At 51.7% G+C, this 22,498-nt stretch overlaps 1 protein-coding gene across 1 annotated transcript in view; it reads right to left on the reverse strand.

Moving 5' to 3' along the window:
* Positions 1-6,739: 6,739 nt before the first annotated feature.
* LOC147992116 (uncharacterized) overlaps positions 6,740-22,498 on the reverse strand; it is an 83,076-nt gene continuing 67,317 nt past the window's right edge. Inside the window, 1 exon segment of the mRNA XM_087538932.1 lies at positions 6,740-8,030. Within this exon segment, the coding sequence (XP_087395058.1) occupies positions 6,740-8,030 (1,291 nt within the window).

The raw sequence follows: 22,498 nt of genomic DNA on the forward strand, positions 1-22,498 counted from the left end.
TTGGGGATGCCCCCGAGTGGCATCCCCGCTTTCTTCCAACAACTATCAGTATTTTACTCGAGACTATATTTTTATTCGTCACATGATATGTATTTTTCTTGGAGCGTCTTGTATGATATGTGTCTTTGCTTGTTTTATTTTGTGTTCTAGGTCATCATTCCTTGCTGGATACACCTATTTGAGAGAGCCAAAATTATGTCATGACTTGTTAGAATTGCTATCTATGCTTCACTTAAATCTTTTATGAGCTAGGACTTGCTCTAGTGCTTCACTTATATATTTTCGAGTATGGTGTGCTTTTTTATTTTTGAAGAAATGCTCTCTTTCTTCACTTAGATTTATCTGAGAGTTAGTAAAAATTTGAAGAAATTCTCTGTTGCTTCACTTAAATCATTTTGAGAGAAAGAAAATTTGTTATGCTCATGATATTCACTTATATTTGTTTGAGCTTATGAAAAGCAACACATGAAAATTAGTCACAAAGTGATAGATATCCAAGAAGGGTAAAGAAAAAAAAGAGAAAAAAAATGTCATGAAGATCATTGGACAAAATAAGCTTGATTCTTAGTAATAGTTTTGAGATATGATGATGTGATATGTGAGTCATCTTGATCAGTAATTATGCTTTAGTAAGAATATTGGTGTTAAGATTTGTGATTCCCTATGCATGCACGAATGTCAATAATCATGCAATGAAAATTATATCCTACTTGTGGTGCATTATTCAGTGTTAATTATGCTTAATGCTTGCGTATGAGATTATTCGTTTCTTGATTGGTTGCTTCCCAATCTTTTGCTAGCCTTCATTGTGCACTAAGTATGACCGCTACTTGTGCATCCAAAATCCTTTAAACCAGTTTTGCCACATGAGTCCACTATATCTACCTATATGCGGTATTCTTTTGCTGTTCTAAGCAAATTTGCATGTGCCATCTCTAATTTTTAAAATAAACTTCTCTTTTGTGTGTTTGTTTCCCCCGCGGAGTGGTGAGGGGTGGCTAATATTTTCCATGCTAGATGTGTTATTCTCAAGATGAGTGTTTATTCACTTGTCATTGCACGAGAGTAAGGCAAAGGTATTAGGGATGCCCAGTCCCGAAATGCAAAAACAAATGAATTTACTTTATGTCGTCAAATAATAAATTCCTTGGAAAGTGTTGGTATGGAGGGCACCCGTGGATACGGCTAGCCATGGAAAGTGAAAGTAATGGTGGAAAAAGGAATAAACTTTATTTTCTATTTGTGAACCGCCTATGATATATCTATGCATGGAAAGTATTGGGAACTCTAAGTCGTTTTCGTTGGTGGGATGGATACACCTCCCAAAATGTTTTTCTCTCAAATTTTTTGCTTTGAGCTCTGGCACCTCTACAAATCCCTACTTCCCTCTGCGAAGGGCCTTTCTTTTACTTTATGCAATTTTTATTTTGAGTCTCCATCTTCTCTTATAAAAGCACCAACTAGGAGGCAATATGATCATGCTTAAGTATTGGATGTAGTTAATATTCGAGTGTGTTTCATGAATGGATCAATGTTTGAGCATGACGGGCTAGGGATAACTTATTTTAGCGTTGATATTTTGAAAGACATGGCTGCTTGTTGATATGCTTGAGTATCTAAATTATTATATCAAAACTAGAATATTGCTTTGAATCATATGAAAGTCCAAATGTCCACGCTATAAAGAAAACAATATGATATGACATGATGAACAACACTCCACATCAAAAATTCTGTTTTTATCACTTACCTACTCAAGGACGAGTAGGAGTTAAGCTTGGGGACGCTGATACGTCTCCAACGTATCTATAATTTTTTATTGTTCCATGCTGTTTTATTATCAGTCTTGGATGTTATATAATCATTTTATAGCCATTTTATATCATTTTTGGTACTAACCTATTGACATGGTGCCAAGTGCCAGTTGCTGTTTTATCCATGTTTTTTACATCACAGAAAATCAATATCAAATGGAGTCCAAATGCCACGAAACTTAAAGGAGACTTTTTATGGACCAGATGGAAGATATTGGGCCCTGGTTGCACCTGGGGGGGGGTCCCGAGGAGGGGACATCCCACCAGGGCGCGCCAGGAGGCCCTGGCGCGCCCTGGTGGGTTGTGCCCACCTCGGGTGCCCCCCGAACTGCCTCTTTGCTCTATAAATACCCCGAAAATCCGAAAATCCTAGGGGAGTCGACGAAATATTTATCCAGCCACCGCAGAGTCCAGAACCACCAAATCCAATCTAGACACCATCACGGATGGGTTCACCACTTCCATTGGTGCCTCTCCGATGATGCATGGGTAGTTCTTTGTAGACCTTTAGGTCCGTAGTTAGTAGCTAGATGGCTTCATCTATCTATCTCTTGACTCTCAATACAATGGTCTCTTGGAGATCCATATGATGCAACTCATTTGCGGTATGTTTGTTGGGATCGATGAACTTTGAGTTTATGATCAGATCTATCTTTTTATATCCATGAAAGTATTTGAGTTTCTTTGATCTCTTTTATGCATGATCTCTTATAGCCTCGCATTTCTTCTCTGATATTTGGGTTTTGTTTGGCCAACTTGATCTATTTATCTTGCAATGGGAAGACGTGCCCGGTAGTGGGTTCGATCTTACGGTGCTTGATCCCAGTGACAGAAAGGGAACCGACACGTATGTATCGTTGCCACTAAGGATAAAAAGATGGGATCTATATCTACCGCCATAGATAAACAGATCTTGTCTACACCATGTCGTCGTTCTTATTACATTACTCCATTTTTCCATGAACTTAATACACTAGATGCATGCTGGATAGCGGTCGATGTGTGGAGTAATAGTAGTAGATGCAGGCAGGAGTCGGTCTACTAATCTTGGACGTGATGCCTATGTAATGATCATTGCCTGGATATCCTCATAATTATTTGAGGTTCTATCAATTGCCCAACAGTAATTTGTTTACCGATCGTTTGCTATTTTTCTCGAGAGAAGCCACTAGTGAAACCTACGGCCCTCGGGTCTTCTTTCTTATATATTTGCCTTTGCGGTCTACTTTTTATTTGATTTTATTTTTAGATCTATTAAACCAAAAACCCAAAAATATATTGCTACAATTTATTTTATTTGGCGTTCGATCTATCAACATTTACAACTTTCTCCCGTCAACACGCCATTTCTGGCGCCGTTACCCGAAAGGGATTGACAACCCCTTTAACACGTTGGGTTGCGAGTGGTTGTTATTTGTGTGCAGGGGCTGTTCACGCTGTGTTTCTTGGTTCTCCTACTGGTTCGATAACCTTGGTTTCATATCGGAGGGAAATATCTTCTGCCGCTGTGCTGCATCATCCCTTCGTCTTTGGGGAAATACCAATGTAGCTTCAAGTGACGTTAGAGCCTGATCTGGATTCTGTTTATGTCTCACAGGGTAGCTTACAGGAGTCGCTCTGTCTTACAAAAGGAGAAGAAGAAAGTAAAAGGAACTGAGCAGTGTCGTGTCGTTCGCTTAATCCTCTAGGGATGCTGATCGAGACGATCCTCGACCCTTTAAGTAGAGCCCACCCATTATGGCCCCAGAAGCATGCGGTTCGGTTGGTGGATCCGATGTGGCCTGGACGTGACGCGCCCCTGCCTTTGATTGGTCGAGATCGACCCATCTGTCGCCACGTGGTCATTCTCGGAATTGGCCATGCTCCTATGAACGGGGACGCGATTGTATTTGGGTCGCTGACATCCCCTGCTCCTTGAGAGCAAGCTTGTCCCCAAGCTGCTACAACCGAATATCGCCCCGTGAGTGCTAGAGCATCTTCCCACGAGGCATCCAGCACTTCTAAATCTGACCAGCGCACCAAATACTGCTCGCGACGTCCAGCCAGGGTTTGCTTCCAGCGTTTGTCCAAGACCTCAACAGGAGACAAATCTGACGAACGAGGTACATGTAGAGTAGCCGAAGCTTCTATACCTGGGTCAAGTACCTGACGCAGCTCAGATACATGAAAGACCGGGTGCACCCATGATTCCTGTGGCAGCGCCAGCTCGTACGCCACCGAATTGATCTTTCGGGGCACCTTGAACGGCCCAAAATACCTGAATGTCAGCTTGTGGTTGGCTCGATGATGCACCGATGATTGCACATATGGCTGCAACTTGACATATACGGCGTCGCCCGCATTGAATTCTCTATTAGATCATTTCTTCTTTGCTTGAACCTTCATAATGTGACGTACCCTGTGCAAATATTGACACAATACTTGCTGCACATTTTGGCGCTCTTCAAGCCAGTCTTTCAGTGTTGGAAGTTTGCATACTGAGGCCGCTTCAATACCCCAGTGCCTTGGCTCGTGCCCGTATAGTGCTTGGAACAGTGACATGTCCAGTGCAGAGTGGTGGCTGGAATTGTACCAGAACTTGGCCAGGGACAGGAACTGGCTCCAGTGATTTGGGCACGCATGAATGAAGCACCATAAATAGATCTCGAGGCATTGATTGACCCGTTCAGATTGCCCGTCCGTCTGCGGGTGATATGGAGTGCTCATCTTGAGTTCATACCCGATGCACGCAAACAATTCTCGCCAAAATTTACTCGTGAATACTGTGTCTCTGTCCGAAATGATGGCCTTGGGCAAACCATAGAGTTTGTACACGTTATCCAAATATGCTTGAGCTACTCTGGCTATAGTGAATGGGTGCTGAAGTAGCAGGAAATATGCATAGCATGTGAATTTGTCGACCACCACCAAAATGCAATTTGCCTTGCCTGATTGTGGAAGGCCATCTATGAAGTCCATTGTCACAACTTGCCAATGGCCTTATGGCAGTGGAATTGGTTCCACTAAACCTAGGTACTTAACCCTGTCTGGTTTGGCTTGCTGACAGGTTGAGCACCCCTGCACGTACTGTCGTATGTCTTGCTTCATTTTGGGCCAAGCAAAGAGCCGACGAAGACGCCGGTATGTCACTGGGAAACCAGAGTGTCCACCCACCGTGCTATCATGAAAACCTTTCAACATAGTTTGCTGGAGTGCCGGAGAACCTCCCAGCCAGAGTCGTTGTCGGAAATACAACAATCCATCTGCGACAGGGAAACATCCCTTTGGATCTGCATGCTTTGCGAATTGGTCAAGTAATTTCTGAGCATGTGGGTTCGCCTGGTAGCTAGACCTGATGTCATCTATCCACGTAGGTTGGAAGACTGAAATTGCCATGGACTGTTCCTGCTCATGCTGTCATCGCGACAAGGCATCTGATGTGTTGTTCGTGGCTCCTTGTCTGTGACAAATCTTATAATGCAGCCCCAAGAGCTTAGTGAATGCTTTTTGGTGCCACACTGTCGACAGCCTCTGATCATCAAGATGCACCAAACTGCATTGATCGGTCCTTATCAAGAATTCATCATGATGTAAGTAGGGGCACCATTGTTCCATTGCCATGAGTATAGCTAGGCATTCCTTCTCGTAAGTGGATAATCCTCTGTGTTTAGGTGCCAAGGGCTTGCTCATATATGCTATCGGATGTCTTGCTTGCTGTAACACTACCCTAACTCCATAATCATATGCGTCCGGGTCGATGACAAATTGTTTGGAGAAATCTGGTAGGTGCAGAACAGGTGCTGAAATTAGGCTCTATTGCAGTAACTCGAACGGTCTTTTAGTTTTCACAGTCCGGACAAACAGATGATTCTTGTTCAGCAAACTGAAGAGTGGTCTTGCAATGATGCCAAAATGCTTAACGAATTTCCTGTAGTAGCTAGCCAAACTGAGGAAGCTGCGCACCTCCTTACTGTTGTGAGGGACAGGCCACTTCTTGATCATTTCGATCTTCTCTGGATCTATGGAGATGCCTTGTTTGGTAATAAGATGGCCCAGGTAAGCGATTTGTCGCTGACCAAAAGCACATTTGGATTGCTTGACTTGCCAATGGTCCCTTCTGAGTAGTTGTAGCACTTGACGAAGATATCGACATGTTGTTTCAATGTTTTACTGAAATCCAATATGTCGTCAAAGAATAGTATGATGCAGTGCAGTAGTGGTCGTAGGGTGCAAGTGATGGCACCAATGAAGGTTGGTGGTGCAGCAGGAAGCCCAAAGGACATGACCAGATACTCCCAATGGCTTGAATGGGTCGTAAAGGCTGTCTTGTACTCCTCCCCCTCTACCAACCGTATCTGGTGGTACCCGGTGCGCATATCCAGTTTAGAGAACCAGCGTGCTCCAACCAATTCATCCAGCAATTCGCCGATGATGGGAACTGGGTGCTTGCTGACGATCGTCATTGCATTCAGACATCTATAGTCCACGCATAGCCTCCATGTACCATCCTTTTTCACCAGCAGAGCGGGCGATGAGAATGGGCTCCAACTTTCCCTGATGATGCCTGCATCGAGCAACTCTTTAACTTGATGCTCGATTTGATTTTTGAGCTCCGGTTTATGCCTATAAGGGCGTTGATTGACAGATTGAGCCCCCTCCATAAGCGGAATTATGTGATCGCAAGCACACCTGGGTGGAAGTCCTTTTGGTTCCTCGAAGACATCTGTGTATTGCTCCAAAACTCTGAGAATCTCCACTGGAGTGGCTTCCTCTTGTAAGCCTTCTTCATTCACAGCATTCAGGTGGACCACACATGCTACAGACCCTTGTTTGCAAGCCAATAAGAGTTCTTGAGATGAGATGGCAGAACACTGGTGTTGATTGCTGGAGACTGCTCGTAATTCAACGGAACCTTTTGCAGTTGTAATTTTCATATGTTGCGCCTCCTAATCTATATTCATGGGACTGTGCTTCTTAAGCCAGTCCATCCCCAAGATAGCGTCATAGGCCCCAAGTGAAAGGAGCTTGAAATCTATGACAAACTCATGACCCTGAGATGTCCTTTGACAGTGTGGAATGAAACTGTCACAGTTCAGTATTGCCCCATCGGCCACCTTAACTCTGCGGGCCTTGGGCAACTTGCACACTCCTGACAACTTGGCAGCCAATTGGTGGTTGACAAATGATGAAGAGCTGCCTGAATCAACTAGCAACGACATCTCCTCCCCCTGAATCCATGCGTGCAGTTGCATCACCCCTGGTCCATCAGATCCATCGACCGCTTGCTTGAAAATGGTGCAGAGATTATCTTCCTCAAGCTCAGGTACCACTGAATTGTTGTTATTCAACACCTCTTCTGCTGCAAACAGCTCCAAGAGCTCCTCCACTACATGCATCTGCACAAATGAGGGACATGTGTGATCTTTGCCCCACCTTTTGCCACACTTAAAACAAAGACCCCGGACGCGTCTGAAAGAGCGCAGTACTGCTATCTTACTGCCTTCTGCCCCTGCTCTGGCAGCCTCTGTACTCCGGTGATCTTCCACTTTAGTTGCAGGTGCGGTTAGCCTTGCAGTGCTCAATCGAAACTTTGGTGTACTGCCCCCCATGAAATGAGGCACCAGCGAGCTGTTGGGGACTGTACACAAGACGGTCTCCCCATCTGCGACCTCCTCCTGAAGCAAAGCGAGCGAGCATGCCGTGTCGAGATCCGGTGGCCTTTGAATGAGCACCACGGCTCGTATGTCCGCCTGCGGACCCTCAATGAATCGTGTAAGAAAGAAATAAGCGTGCATCAGTTCCGAATAAGAAATCATATGATTCATCAAAGTTTCAAATTGTTCTATGAAATCTGCAACAAACGTTGTCTGACGAATAGCATAAAACTGTCCAATGAGTAACTGATGTTTGTCCCGCCCGAACCGAGTGCACAACAGGGTTGTGAACGATTCCCACGCAAGACCCACGATCTTGTGCTGCACCGACTGCAGCCAAATGGCAGCCGGACCAGAGAAATTTAGAATTTCCATAGGTACCCAATATGATTCCTGGACTGCAAACATGTGAAAGTACTACTCCGCAAGCATTTTCTAGAGTTATGGGTTCTTGCCAGCAAAATAGGAAAACGAAATCAGCGGTGGTGCTTGCCCCATGGCCGCAAGAACTTGCAAGGATAACAGAGAGGTACTCGATGATGAAATCAGGGGCCATACCCGTGACCGGGGAAGCCGGCGGTGACTCGGGGGTCACCGTCGTGAAGGAAATATGCCCTAGAGGCAATAATAAAGTTGTTATTTATATTTCCTTATATCATGATAAATGTTTATTATTCATGCTAGAATTGTATTAACCGGAAACTTAGTACATGTGTGAATACATAGACAAAACAAAGTGTCCCTAGTATGCCTCTACTTGACTAGCTCGTTAATCAAAGATGGTTAAGTTTCCTGAGCGTACACATGTGTTGTAATTTGATGAATGCGATCACATCATTAGGAGAATGATGTGATGGACAAGACCCATCCGTTAGCTTAGCACAATGATCGTTAATTTTTATTGCTATTGCTTTCTTCATGACTTATACATATTCCTTTGACTATGAGATTATGCAACTCCCGAATACCAGAGGAACACCTTGTGTGCTATCAAATGTCATAACATAACTAGGAGATTATAAAGATGCTCTACAGGTGTCTCCAAAGGTATTTGTTGGGTTGGCATAGATCGAGATTAGGATTTGTCACTCCGAGTATTCCAGGGGTATCTCTGGGCCCTCTCGGTAATGCACATCATGATAAGCCTTGCAAGCAATGTGACTAATGAGTTAGGTGTGGGATGATGCATTACAAAACGAGTAAAGAGACTTGCCGGTAACGAGATTGAACTAGGTACGAGGATACCGACGATCGAATCTCAGGCAAGTAACATACCGATAACAAAGGGAATAACGTATGTTGTCATTGCGGTTTGACCGATAAAGATCTTCGTAGAATATGTAGGAACCAATATGTGCATCCAGGTTCCGCTTTTGGTTATTGACCAGAGATATGTCTCGGTCATGTCTACATAGTTCTCGAACCCGTAGGGTCTACACGCTTAACGTTCGATGATGATTTGTATTATGAGTTATGTGTTTTGGTGACCGAAGATTTTTTGGAGTCCCGGATGAGATCATGGACATGACAAGGAGTCTCAAAATGATCGAGAGGTAAAGATTGATATATTGGACGATAGTATTCGGACACCAGAACGGTTCCAGATCGTTTCAGGTATTCTTCGGAGTATCGGGAGGTTACCGGAAACCCCCGGGAAAAGTAATAGGCCACTATGGGCCATAGGTGAGAGAGGAGGCAGCCCACAAGGGGTTCCCCCCATGGGAGTCTGAATTGGACTAGGGGAGGGGGCGGCGCCCCCCTTTCCATCTCCTCCTCTCTCTCCTTTCCCCTTTTCCCCTCCATGAGAAGGAATAAGAGGGGGGACCGAATCCTACAAGGACTGGGAGTCCCAGTAGGACTCGCCCCACTTGGTGCTCCACCTAGGGCCGGCCTCTGATACGTCCATTTTGCATCATGCTTTTATATCGATATTTATTGCATTATGGGCTGTTATTACACATTATGTCACAATACTTATGCCTATTCTCTCTTATTTTACAAGGTTTACATGAAGAGGGAGAATGCCGGCAGCTGGAATTCTGGGCTGGAAAAGGAGCAAATATTAGAGACCTATTCTACACAACTCCAAAAGTCCTAAAACTCCAGGAAGTCAGTTTCAGAATATAAAAAAATATTGGGCGAAGAAAGCATCGGAGGGGGGCCACCCACCGTCCACGAGGGTGGGGGCGCGCCCTACCCCCCTGGGCGCGCTCCCCTGCCTCGTGGCCCCCTGGCAGTCCTCCGGTGCCCATATTTGGCTATATGAAGTCTTTTGCCCTGGAAAAAAATCATAAGCAAGCTCTCGGGACTAAACTCCGCCGCCATGAGGCGGAACCAATCTAGGACTCCGGCGGAGCTGTTCTGCCGGGGAAACATCCCTCCGGGAGGGGGAAATCATCACCATCATCATCACCATCGATCCTCTCATCGGGAGGGGCTCAATCTCCATAAACATCTTCACCAGCACCATGTCATCTCAAACCCTAGTTCATCTCTTGTATCCAATCTTTGTATCAAAACCTCATATTGGTACCTGTGAATTGCTAGTAGTGTTGATTACTCCTTGTAGTTGATGCTAGTTGGTTTACTTGGTGGAAGATCATATGTTCAGATCCTTTATGCATATTAATACCCCTCTGATTATGAACATGAATATGATTTGTGAGTAGTTACGTTTGTTCCTGAGGACATGGGAGAAGTCTTGCTATAAGTAGTCATGTGGATTTGGTATTCGTTTGATATTTTGATGAGATGTATGTTGTCTCTCCTCTAGTGGTGTCATGTGAACGTCGACTACATGACACTTCACCATTGTTTGGGCCTAGGGGAAGGCATTGGGAAGTAATAAGTAGATGATGGGTTGCTAGAGTGACAGAAGCTTAAACCCTACTACCGGGGTTTCTGATCCACGGACACCTATGGGACCGGCGGACCGGGTCCCTTTCGGTTCGGCGGGGGGCGGAGGTTGCGCAAAGAGCAGATCGAGGCGAAGCACGCGGGCGGTTGGTCGCGCGAAGAGTAAATCGAGGTGAAGCACGCGAGCGATTTACCCAGATTCGGGCCGCACGGATGCGTAAAACCCTACTCCTGCTTTGTGGATTGGTATTGATTTCTAGCTCGGGAGCGCGGAGTGCTACAGTACACACCGGCGGCGAGCAGGACCGAGTGTGAGTGTGTGGAATTGCTGACCCCCAACCCCCCTTCTACGTTGCCTCGGGCCTCCTTTTATATGCTCAAGGGGTTACCGACATAGGGCAACGGAGGGCAAAAGTGGAAAAGTGGTGGTAGGCACAGCTAGGGGCAGTAGTAGGCACAGCTAGCTGCTACAGTGTTATCATACCTAACCCTGACGGCAGGGGACAAGGGCATTAAATGTCCGTCTGTGTCGCCTAGACAGCACCGAAAGGGAACGCTAGGGACGCCACCGTCTTGCCATGATGGTTGTCTTGTCAGCGCCTGCGTGCCACCGCACGCCCCTAGCTGCACAGCCTCCTGCCACGTGCGCTTGGGAGGGGCCCCGGAGCGACACGTGGGTGGATGTGCTGGAGCGCGGGCGTGGAGTGGGGGCTTGCCGCGGCAAGCGCCTTGCCGCGGCCGTCGACTTGTCGCTTCCGAGAGCTTGTCGCTCACCGGGCCTTGTCAGGGCGCGTAGCACGCCGCGGCAAGTCCCTTGGAATGCCTTGGATGGCCTTCCCGGCAAGCGCCTCTTGCCGGGGCCTTGGGACGCTTCTGATGGCCTTCCCGGCAAGCTCCTCTTGCCGGGGTCTTGCCTTCTTCCCGGCAAGCTCCTCTTGCCGGGGTCTTGTCTTGAGTATTTTGTTCTTGAATGGTCTTCAGAGGAACCTCGGAAGGTCTTGGCGGCCACCCGGCAAGCCTTGCCGCGAGATGCTGCGACTGCCCGTGCACAAGTTCGGGGTACTAAGGGTACCCCTACTTTAGTACACCGACAGGAGCCCCCGGGCCTGGGCCAGACACGGTGCCGAGCGCTGTTGGGCCAGGCCCAGAACAGTGCACGGGCACGCGCGGCCTGGGTCACGCCGTATATCTCTCCGCTTCCATCGCGCACGCCCGGAACGGCACGCGTCAAACGCGGCGTCGTGGGTGACGTGGGCGGCGCGCGCGGGGGGCTAAGCCCCGCGAGCATGCGTCAAGCCATGATGAAGGGGAATGGCCCACGCCCTCTTCTCCGAACGGAGGTAGGCGTGGGGGCGTGGCGCATTTACTGGACGGGGCCGGTGTGCGGTTTTCGAAGCGCCCACTCCCCGAGATTACGGGGTAGGGCGAGGTCGCCCCATCCGTCGCCTCAGTTCTGCATCCCCGCCACGCGGCTCCCATGCACTTGGGATCGCGGACGGTGGGAGCGGGAACCTGGGCCGTTGCGAGCAGAGGTGGCGGGTCGGCCCGCCTCCCTGCTCTTCCCGTGCCTTGATTCGCTGAGCGGGGCGGCTGGGCTCCCACTTCGCTCCTTTATAAGGAGCGGGAAGGGAGCACCGAAGCCCGCACTCTCTCGTTTCCTCCTTTCTTCAGCTTCTGCTCCCCTTTCTCTCATTCGCCATGGAGAAAGGGAATCCTGGGCCTTCATTGGTGGTGGCGAGGGTCGCTGCCAGACAGCGCACCCTCCCCTCTTCCTCGCTCGTGGTGGCAGAGCCAGCCATAAGGGGAAGAGGGAGGGGGCGAGGTCATGGACGAGGTCGAGGACGAGGTCGAGGCGCTCGGGGAAGAGGCGGACGGGGCGACGCGCCAGCTTCTCCCCCGCCGGCGGCTCCTCCCCCCGCGGCGGTCCATATAGGGGACAACCCTTGCGAGTTCTTCGTCAAGCTGCGCCGGGCGCCTCGTCGTCGCCTCCGGCTTCCAGCTCCGTTCGCGAGCGCGATGGAGTCGGACCCGCCCGAAACTCTGATATTACACATGAGGGGCTGTGGGATCAGCGGCACGCGAGTCCGCGTGGTGTTCCCAGCCCCTAGTGTGATGTATCTCGATCGAGGGTGGGAGACGTTTGCCCGCATCCACAGCCTGATGGAGGGGTTCACCCTCCATTTTAAGCTGGTGGAGGGCGATCTCCTCTCCGTCAAGGTCTTCGGGTGCTTCGGCACCCGGGCGAAGTGCTGCGTGGACAGCTCCTCCGATAGCGAAGGCTCCTCCTCGAGCGAGAGTGACGAGGAGGAGAGCGGCAGTGACGGTGAGGGTGGCGGGCGGCAGGATGGCGGCTCCGACTAGGTGTCGGGCGCCGTCTCGTGCGGCACCGACGACCCCATCATCCGTGCCGCCGGCTTCTTGAACTCCCCGGGGGCGTCTCCTTGGGCGGCTGGCGTAGGGAGGCCGCGGAAGGGGAAGAGGGCTGGCGACAAGGCCGTTAGGTCGGAGTACAAGGGCGTGGTGCCCTCGACAGCGCGCTGACGTCCTGCCGCCCCTCCTTCGCACCCTTCTCCCGGCGTCGCCATCACCGTCCGGCCCCCGGGATGTTCTCTTGGTGTCTTCTGGCACCTGTAGCTCGCCTTGGCGCCCCTTTCCCCTTTTCGCCTCCTTGACCTACCTCCTGAAGAGAGGGACAGGAAAGGGATTACGGGCACCTTATCTTTTTAATTGTAAGCCTTTGGGCCTTAGTTGTATCTAGAACTTGTAATCCTCTCTTCATGTTTCTCATCCTCTATGGACTGTACCTGTATGGGATGTTTTTTAATGAAAAGGGGATGTTTGCCGGGTTATTTTCCTCGCGGGTTGAACCCACGCCAAGGAACAAGTCCTTGGTATGTCTCGGACAGGCATTCCATTCCCCGACAACAAGCCCCGCCGCCTTCCCACGTCGCTTCGACCGTTCTCACGCCTTTGACAGAGGCGGGAACTAGGTGGGTGCGGCCTCCTCGTTTCATCCCTTTGCTGCCGCGACTACGACCAAGCTTGGCCCCGGGAACTAGCTCCAGGGCCTAGAGCGAGGGAGCACGGCAGTTTTCGGGAAGAAATGCGGGCTCGCATTCCCAAGTCCATAAGAGGATGCATGAAGAGGGATGAAAGACTTATCTGATATTGCAGCCCCCGGCAACTCTGGCTTGCCGGGGGTGACATCTTGGCATTCGCAGCCCCCGGCGTTCTTGCCGGGGCCCAGGTGCCGGCGCGCCCTTCTTCTCCTTTTCTTCTCCAGGTTGTCTGGCCAGGACGTGCGAGCCCTCCGAACGAAGGAAAAGCAAAGGGACGGACACTCGACCTCTAAGCTAGGGGTTAGCCGCTGTTAGGGACTATCGACCCTAACCAAGGACGAGACTCAACCTAGCATGCATGCTATAACCCCGGGGTATGCAGCGCTTCATTCTCTGGTGCTCAGGGTCTACGCCTGGCTCTGTACAAAGGATTACATGCAACAGCGGCAAGACTTGTACAGAAAGGTGGTTGCCGGACGGGGTCCGACAACCGCGCCTTACGGGTAAAACTTACGAAGATGCTCGATGTTCCAGGAGTTGCTCACTGGGATGCCATCTTCGGTCTCAAGGCGGACAGCGCCAGGCCTTGTGACTCGTTTCACCCGGTAAGGGCCTTCCCACTTCGGCGTCAACTTGTTGGAATTCTTGGCCGACTGAACGTGCCGAAGAACAAGGTCGCCTTCCTCGAGACTCCTGGCACTGACTCTGCGGCTGTGGTAGCGGCGCAGAGCTTGCTGGTAGCGAGCAGCTCGCACAGCAGCCTGGAGACGATCTCCCTCAAGGAGCAGCGCGTCATCTTGCCGCAGCCGCTCTTGCTCAAGCTCATCGTAAGCGAGCACTCGAGGTGACCCGTATACGAGTTCCGTGGGGGTAACTGCCTCTGCTCCATAGACTAGAGCAAAGGGTGTCTGTCCAGTGGCTTGATTTGGCGTCGTTCTGATCGACCAAAGAACCACCAGTAGCTCCTCGATCCAGTTTCTTCCGCACTTGTGCAGCCTGTCGAAAGTTCTGGTCTTGAGCCCGCGCAGCACCTCGGCGTTCGCCCTCTCCGCTTGACCGTTGCTTTTTGAGTGAGCAACAGAAGCGAAGCAGACCTTGGTGCCGAGATCTTGGACGTACTGCATGAAGGCGTGGCTCGTAAATTGTGTGCCGTTGTCGGTGATTATCCGGTTAGGGATCCCGAAGCGGCAAACAATCGACCTGAAGAACTTGACGGCTGACTGTGCGGTCACCTTCCTCACTGGTTCCACTTCCGGCCACTTTGTGAACTTGTCGATTGCGACGTACAAGTACTCAAAGCCCCCGACAGCTCGGGGGAAGGGGCCGAGGATGTCGAGCCCCGAGACCAAAAATGGCCAGGATAAAGGGATCGTCTGGAGAGCTTGAGCTGGCTGGTGTATCTGCTTGGAATGGAACTGGCACGCTTCACACTTGGTTACTTGTGCAGTTGCATCCTGGAGGGCTGTTGGCCAGAAGAATCCTTGCCGGAATGCTTTGCCGACAAGTGCTCTCGCGCCAATGTGGTGTCCACATATGCCTCCATGTATCTCTGCCAACAGCTTTTGTCCGTCTTCCCGGGGAATACACCTCAATTTCACACCGTTGAGTCTTCTTCTGTACAGTGTCTTGTCGACAAACTGGTACAAACTTGACTGCCGGGCTACTCTTTCGGCTTCTTCTTGCTCTTCGGGAAGTTCTCCTGTCTAAAGGAAACGGACAATCTGCTGCGCCCACGTTGGAGCCTGTGGCTCGACAACAAGGACTAAAGGCAACTCTGCTACCGCAGGAACATCTGCTTCTACGGCGAGAAGCTGTGTCTCTGCCGGAGCTTGACGTTCCCCGACAAGTTTGCCGGGAGCTTCAGCTTCAACGGAACAAACCCTGGGGCTTGCCGGAGCATCTTGCTCCCCGGCGCTCTTGGCGTTGATCTTGGAGATTGCTGCGGGAATATCCGCTTCTACGGCGAGAAGCTGTGTCTCTGCCGGAGCGTGACATTCCGCGACAAACTTGCCGGGAGCTTCTGCTTCAACGGAACAAGCCCTAGGGCTTGCCGGAGCAGGCTGCTCGTCAGCGCCTTCGGTGTTGATCTTGGGGACCTTCTTGGCGGCGGCTTCGGGAAGCTCTGCCGGCAGGTAGTCACCAGGGATCAACTTCCTCTTCTTGCTTTGTCTAGTTGATGGTGTTACGGACGGTTGAGTCAGCTTGAGCACAAAGGTCCCTGGTTCCACAGGTAACTTAAGTGCGGCGCACTTTGACAGGCCATCTGCAATGGCGTTATGAAATCTCGGAACGTGCTCCATTTGTAGGCCGTCAAAGCGCTCTTCTAGCTTTCTCACTTCGTCGACGTAAGCTTCCATCAACGGACTCTGATAATCCTTGTTTACCTGGCGGACGACAAGCTATGAGTCACCCCTGACAAGGAGCTTCTTGATCCCAAGGTCTGCCGCGATCCGGAGACCGGCAAGCAAGCCTTCGTACTCTGCAGTATTGTTTGTTGCTTGCTCCTTGGGAAAGTGCATCCGAACTATGTACTTGAGGTGCTCTCCGGTGGGTGCGATAAGCAGCACACCAGCGCCGGCGCCTTGCAGCGAGAAGGCACCATCAAAGTACATCAGCCATTCTTTGCTTGCCTCCTTGTCGGGGATGCTCGTTTCTGGAATTTCTTCATCTGGTGTTGGCGTCCATTCTGCTATAAATTCTGCCAATGCTCTGCTCTGGATAGTTGAAGTGCTTTCAAACTTGATACCAAAGCTTGACAGTTCCAGTGCCCACTCAACAATCCTGCCTGTCGCTTCTGGATTCTGCAGTATCCTCTTCAGCGGAAAGCGAGTGACAACTGTGATCTCATGTGCTTGGAAGTAATGGCGCAGCTTTCTCGAGGCCATGAGAAGGCCGAAAAGCAGTTTCTGCACACCAGAGTACCTTGACCTAGCCCCCTGCAAGAGGGAACTGACAAAGTAAACTGGGCGCTGCACCATTTTCTTCCGTATCTCCTCGTGTATCAGCGCGGGTTCATCTTTGTCGGGACCAGAGCTTGTCGGGGAAGCCCCCTGCTTGTCGCTGGATGCGCTTGCCGCGGTTGCTGGCTCATCATCCGCCTCCCTCTTTGCCACTAACGCAGCACTAACCACTTGATTGGTTGCCGCTATGTACAGCAGCAACTTCTCTTGCGGTTTAGGTGCGACAAGTATTGGAGGGGAGGACAGGTATCTCTTCAGGTCTTGCAGCGCAGCCTCCGCTTCCGGAGTCCATTTCATTGGACCTGCCTTTTTCAATGATTTGAAAAATGGCAGGGCGCGCTCAGCAGACCGAGAGATGAACCTGCTGAGAGCAGCCACGCAACCGGCAAGTTTCTGTACATCCTTGACGCGCTTCGGTGCTTCAATCTGCTCAATGGCCTTGATCTTGTCGGGATTGGCTTCAATCCCCCGCTGAGACACGAAGAACCCGAGAAGCTTGCCGGAGGGAACTCCAAACACACACTTCTCTGGGTTGAGCTTGAGGCTGATCTTGCGCAGATTTGCAAAAGTTTCGTCCAAGTCTTGGATCAGGGTTGCTCTGTCCTTGCTCTTGACCACTATATCATCCATGTAGGCTTCCACATTTCTGTGTATTTGTGGCTCAAGAGCAAAATGGACTACTCTTGCAAATGTCGAACCAGCATTCTTTAATCCGAAAGGCATCCGTACGAAACAGTACGTGCCACATGGAGTAATAAATGCGGTCTTCTCTTCATCCTCCTCTGCCATGAAGATCTGATGATACCCGGAGTATGCATCAAGAAATGAAAGCAAATCACATCCAGCTGTGGAGTCAACAATCTGGTCAATGCGCGGCAAAGGAAATGGGTCCTTGGGACAAGCTTTGTTAACATCGGTGAAATCGATGCAAAGCCTCCATTTCCCATTTGCCTTGCGCACGACTACAGGATTGGCCAACCACGTGGGATGGAGCACTCCTCTGACAAGGCCTGCTGCTTCCAGTTTCTTGATTTCCTCTGCAATGAATTCTTGGCGCTCCACCACCTGCTTTCGGACTTTCTGCTTGACGGGCCGCGCATGAGGACAAACGGCAAGGTGGTGCTCAATCACTTTCCTGGGAACACCGGGGATGTCAGACGGTTGCCATGCAAACACGTCGACATTCGCCCGCAGGAAAGCAACGAGCACGCCTTCCTATTTAGGATCAAGCGCGGCACTGATGGTGAAGGTACCACCAGTGCCATCCTCCTTGGCGGACACCTTCTTCGTCTCTGGCGGAGCTGCCATCGTCTTCTTGTGGTTGCCGGTGGAGCTCGATGGTGCGTCCTCGACGGCAGCGCAACACTCCGAAGAGGCGCGCTTGCCGGAGTGGGCATCAGAGCTTTTGCCGGACTTGGTCTTCTTGCCGGTGGAGCTCGATGGTGCGTCCTCGACGGCAGCGCAGCACTCCGAAGAGGTGCGCTTGCCAGAGTGGGCATCAGAGCTCTTGCCGGACTTGGTCTTCTTACCCCCGGGAGCTTCAGCAGCAAGTGGATTGCGATCTGCCGTGGCTGCTGCTTCCCGGTAGATCTTGTCGGCACAGATAAGCGCATCCTTCCTGTCGCCAGGGATAGAGATGATGCTTATCGGGCCTGGCATCTTCAGTATGTTGTATGCATAATGAGAGGCCGCCATGAACTTGGCGAGTGCTGGACGGCCAAGTATCCCATTGTAAGGCAACGGGATATCGGCAACGTCGAACGTGACCCTCTCAGTCCTGAAGTTCAGCTCGCTGCCAAATGTTACCGGCAGCGTGACCTTCCCCTTCGGCTTGCTCCTTCCCGGATTGATCCCTTGGAATGTGCCGGTCTCTTCGAGCTCGCTGTCGGGGATCTAGAGTTTTTGGAGCACAGCGGAGGAGATCAGATTCAAGCCGGCCCCGCCGTCAACTAGCATCTTGGTGACTTTGAGGTTGCGGATAGTTGGTGATACCAACATCGGCAAGCACCCGACTGCGGTTGTGCGATCGGGGTGATCCTCAATGTCGAAGATGATTGGCGTGCTGGACCACTTCAGAAGCTTGCATGATTCGATAGGTGGTTCTGCTGCATTAACCTCCCGCACCCACTGTTTGAGTCGGCGGCGCGAGGTATGCAGAGAAGCACCACCGTCAACACACAAGACCTCTGTGGCTTTCTGAAACTCCTGCTTGCTGGTCTCGACATCATCCAGGTCTTCGTCGCTGTCGTCGTCGTCTTCATCCTTGTCGCGACCGCGGGGAGGCCTGTCTCCTTGCCGCTGCTTGGCCTTGCCGCGGCGTTCTCCCTGGACGGTGCGCTTCTGGCCGGATTTCTCGGCACGCCCTTGGGCTCTCTCCTTGTCGCGCCGCTCGTACTCAGCCCTCTGTTGCTGGACGAGCTGCTCGACTTTCTTGCAGCTCTAGAGGTCATGGCCCTTGGTGCGGTGAATCTTGCAGCATTGCTTGTCGGAGCCGTCCTGCTTGTCGGCGGCGGCCACGGCCTGGCAGTTGGTGCATGCGGCAACCTCCTTGCCGGAGCTACCAACTGTAGCCTTCTTGGCGCCACCTTCGCTGCCGGACTGCTCAACGACTAGCAGCTCTTTGTTCTGCTTCTTCCTGTTGTTGCGCCGCCGGCTTTTCTTTGCTGGGGCAGCATCTTCACTGTCAGATCCTTCCGCTCCAGTCTTCTCTCCGGGGAGTCTCCTCCCTTCCTCAGCACGTGCACATTTGTCGGCCAGGGCATACAGCTCGCTGACGTCCCTAATCCGGCACATCGCCATCTCCTCCCGCATCCTGCGGTTACGCACGTTCTGATGGAACGCGCTGATGACCGCGAAGGGGTGGACGTCTGGGATGTTGTACTGTACACGGCTGAATCTTTGGATGTACTTGCGCAGGGGCTCCCCTTCCTTCTGGACGAGCAGATGGAGATCACTCTCTTGGCCATGAGGTTTGTGACCGCCTGTAAAGGCGCCGACAAACTGATGGCACAGCTCAGCCCAGGAGGATATGGAGTTGTCCGGCAAGTGCATGAGCCAGGACCTGACGTTGGGCTTGAGTACCAACGGGAAGTAGTTGGCAAGGATCTTGTCGTCCCGCCCCCCAGCAGCCTGCACCGTGATGGTGTAGATGCTGAGGAACTCCGACGGATGCGACTTGCCGTCGTACTTCCCCGGCACATCCGGCTTGAAGTTCTTCGTACTGGGCCACTGGACTTGCCGCAGCTCACGAGTGAACGCAGGGCAACCTACCGTGTACGGCAAGTCGCCTGGTTCCCCCGGCGCATGCATGTCAACAGAGGGCCCAGCGCGCTGGTCTGACTGATGTCGCGCCTCTCTTCAACGCTCGATGCGAGTGCGAGCGTCTTCCTGCTGTCATTCTTGAAGAACCTGGCGTTGATCGCGACGAGCTCGCGGATCCGACGACGCGGTGGAGTCGCTGTCGAGGTGGATCCGGCGGGTCGGCGATCTTGGCCTTCGGGGTGGGGAGTGCACAGAGGTTGCACCCCCACCGGTCTTGTCGCCACCGGTTCGTGCCCAGCTGACTCGCTGCGGCTGTGACGTGGTCGGCTACCGAGGAGTGTCGCCGTTGGCGAAGCCGATGAGACTCTGGATAGTGGCCCTCCAGTCGTCGGTCTTGTCCGGCGCTGGAGGGTAGTCTAGGAGCAGCTGAGCTCGCGCCAGAGCTTCGGCTGCGGTGGCGGGCGGCGGTAGCGAACGGTGCGAGGAGCGGGATAAGCTCGGACTTCTAACTATGTTAGAAGGAGCAGTATCTCGTCCAGGCGACCGCGTCTCGCTCGCGCCGGCTTGTTGACGCGCATGGTGGTCCTGGGCGCTCCGGGATCCACCAGCTCGATCTTGATCCAACGAGCGCATGGTACCGTGAGTACCATGAAGCTGCCGGTCCCGCGCCTCCTGAGATGGGCGCGGTGCATGCACGGACGCCGAGGTCTTGGAGTGCGCCCGGTCGTTGTGGGAGCCGTCCACGCCGCCGATGGGCAGCGCACCCTTGCCTTGGGACCTGGCAGCACCGTGAGTTCCCTCGTCGATGCGTGCCCTTCCGCCGGCGCCTGCCCCACCATCCGTTTGCTCCGGCGGTGGGTGGCTCGGCGCGGACGGAGCAGCTGCCTCCGAAACTTTCTTCTTCGGCGGCATGTTGGTGAAGATGGTGAAGATCGATGAAGAAGATGAAGATCTAGCCCGCGGGAATGCCGGATCTGATTCACACAACTTCGACGCCCCCTACCTGGCGCGCCAGAGATGCCAGGGTTTCTGATCCATGGACACCTATGGGACCGGCGGACCGGGTCCCTTTCGGTTCGGCGGGGGGCGGAGGTTGCGCAAAGAGCAGATCGAGGCGAAGCACGCGGGCGGTTGGTCGCGCGAAGAGTAAATCGAGGTGAAGCACGCGAGTGATTTACCCAGGTTCAGGCCGCACGGATGCGTAAAACCCTACTCCTGCTTTGTGGATTGGTATTGATTTCTAGCTCGGGAGCGCGGAGTGCTATAGTACACACCGGCGGCGAGCAGGACCGAGTGTGAGTGTGTGGAATTGCTGACCCCCAACCCCCCTTCTACGTTGCCTCGGGCCTCCTTTTATATGCTCAAGGGGTTACCGACATAGGGCAACGGAGGGCAAAAGTGGAAAAGTGGTGGTAGGCACAGCTAGGGGCAGTAGTAGGCACAGCTAGCTGCTACAGTGTTATCATACCTAACCCTGACGGCAGGGGACAAGGGCATTAAATGTCCGTCTGTGTCGCCTAGACAGCACCGAAAGGGACCGCTAGGGACGCCACCGTCTTGCCACGATGGTTGTCTTGTCAGCGCCTGCGTGCCACCGCACGCCCCTAGCTGCACAGCCTCCTGCCACGTGCGCTTGGAAGGGGCCCCGGAGCGACACGTGGGTGGATGTGCTGGAGCACGGGCGTGGAGTGGGGGCTTGCCGCGGCAAGCACCTTGCCGCAGCCGTCGACTTGTCGCTTCCGGGAGCTTGTCGCTCACCGGGCCTTGTCGGGGCACGTAGCGCGCCACGGCAAGTCCCTTGGAATGCCTTGGATGGCCTTCCCGGTAAGCGCCTCTTGCCGGGGCCTTGGGACGCTTCTGATGGCCTTCCCGGCAAGCTCCTCTTGCCGGGGTCTTGCCTTCTTCCCGGCAAGCTCCTCTTGCCGGGGTCTTGTCTTGAGTATTTTGTTCTTGAATGGTCTTCAGAGGAACCTCGGAAGGTCTTGGCGGTCACCCGGCAAGCCTTGCCGCGAGATGCTGCGACTGCCCGTGCACAAGTTCGGGGTACTAAGGGTACCCCTACTTTAGTACACCGACACCTACTTTATGCATTTCTTCGTAAGGGGCTGATTTGGATCCATATGTGTCACGCTATGGTTAGGTTTACCTTAATACTTCTTTTGTAGTTGCGGATTCTTGCAAGAGGGGTTAATCATAAGTGGGATGCTTGTCCAAGGAAGGGCAGTACCCAAGCACCGGTCCACCCACATATCAAATTAAAGTACCGAACGCGAATCATATGAGTGTGATGAAAACTAGCTTGACGATAACTCCCATGTGTCCTTGGGAACGTTTTCCTTTATATAAGAGTTTGTCCAGGCTTATCCTTTGCTACAAAAAGGATTGGGAAATCTTGCTGCGCCTTATTTACTTTTATTACTTGTTACCCATTACAAATTACCTTATCACAAAACTATCTTTTACCGCTAATTTCAGTGCTTGCAGAGAATACCTTACTGAAAACTGCTTATCATTTCCTTATGCTCCTCGTTGGGTTCGACACTCTTACTTATCGAAAAGGACTACGATAGATCCCCTATACTTGTGGGTCATCAAGACACTTTTCTGGCGCCGTTGCTGGGGAGTGAAGCACCTTTGGTAGGTGGAATTTGGTATGGAAAAACTTATATAGTGTGCTGAAATTTACTGTGACTTGTTACTATGGAACATAATCATTTGAGGGGCTTGTTCGGGGTATCTTCACCCCGACCAGTAGAGCAAAGAGTTGCTCCTCAACCTACTGAACCTACTAAAAATGTTTATTTTGAAATTCCTTCGGGTATGATAGAGAAACTGCTAGCTAATCCTTTTATAGGAGACGGAACATTGCATCCCGATTTGCACCTAATCTATGTGGATGAGATTTGTGGATTATT

Source organism: Triticum urartu, chromosome 1A (assembly GCF_056163025.1).
Source record: "Triticum urartu cultivar PI428250 chromosome 1A, HENAU_Tu73, whole genome shotgun sequence".
NCBI classification, from domain to species: domain Eukaryota; kingdom Viridiplantae; phylum Streptophyta; class Magnoliopsida; order Poales; family Poaceae; genus Triticum; species Triticum urartu.